Here is a 1,331-nt window from a genome sequence, read left to right on the forward strand (position 1 = left end):
ATATATATAGAAATGTGCAGATGCCTGTTCATATGTCACAACCCCTCTCCAATCCTATTTGTGTTGACTTATGATACGCACACCTATTGTGTGCGATGTACGTGCAGTTCTGCTATAGACTATATCAATCATCACCTGTGCCAGTGAAGCCCGCACGTATGCCACCTATCCTGATACAATAGCTTGTAACCCACGAAGTGCCCAGACACCCCTATATACCACACACGCATATACATTCTCATCCCAGAATCACCTACACACACTAAATGGTGATACAAGCCAGTATCCCTGCATGAAGGGTTGTCCTGTCGTAATCAATACACTCGGCATTTGTAAAGAAGCTTAACATCCAACGACCCCAAAGCAGCATGTAGCACCCGTATACAAAGCGTGTTGACTTGTGACAGATTGCGTACAAGACCAACAAGGGCAACGTAGCGATATACGCCGATGAACAGAGAAGATCGCACACGAACCTTGACTATCCAGTTGCTCTGGGCTTGTTCAGGGTGGTGTAGTTAGGTCGTAGGTACTCGTGCACACATGCTTATACAACCAAACCGCTGCACACGCCACACTATGGTCTATGTATCATTGTAGACGGAAGTATGATATGTGTAGGACGATGACGTTCAGATAGATAGCACGCATGACATACAGAAGAATCAACTACAAATGCCTTATACATGATGTAAATCTTATTACACTAACCTTGACTATCTTGTTCCGTTGCGATATGGCAAGAGTGGTGTAGTTCTGTCTGAGATACTCGTGCACAAACCTCCGCACAGTCAGGCGACTGTCTGCGTTCAGTGTCTGCCACTGACGCAGAATCACCTCCTCAAACACCAGCAAGCCTACAAGAAAACGTCCATGGATAGAGAACATTTGTGATGTATATATGTAGAACATAACAAGAAGTAAGGCCAAGAAAAAGTACTCGTCATACAAATACACCAATCGCTTACAGTAGTACACAACACGCTGGTCTCGGCTCTGCGACAGAAACTGACAGCAGCGAATATAGGCATTGGGTGCTCTCATAGACTCTACCAGCCCACTCTCCAGTTGTTTGCGTCGTGTGTCGTCTGTGCATTGGAAAAACTCAGCCAGCACGGCCTCGACCGACTGAATGGAGTCCATCTGCTAGTGTACGAGAATAGGTGATGTATGATTCACTTCCGGACATACTGTGATATATGGAAATACAATTATCAATATATTGATACAAAAATATATACACATGTATAAAAATATAAAAATCAATGTACGAGTGTGCGTGAGTATTTATTGTTATGAAATATATATATATATATATATATATATATATA

The 1,331-nt window shown here is 42.7% G+C and overlaps 1 protein-coding gene across 1 annotated transcript; it reads right to left on the reverse strand.

Moving 5' to 3' along the window:
- Positions 1–711: 711 nt before the first annotated feature.
- On the reverse strand, positions 712–1,143 carry SARC_16366 (hypothetical protein; the record flags this gene model as incomplete). The annotated part of the gene is made up of 2 exons (XM_014289525.1): positions 712–857; positions 969–1,143. Coding segments are annotated over 2 exons (321 nt in total), but the record flags the coding sequence as incomplete, so codon positions are not given.
- Positions 1,144–1,331: the final 188 nt, after the last annotated feature.

Source organism: Sphaeroforma arctica (assembly GCF_001186125.1).
Source record: "Sphaeroforma arctica JP610 unplaced genomic scaffold supercont1.7915, whole genome shotgun sequence".
Lineage (NCBI taxonomy): Eukaryota > Ichthyosporea > Ichthyophonida > Sphaeroforma > Sphaeroforma arctica.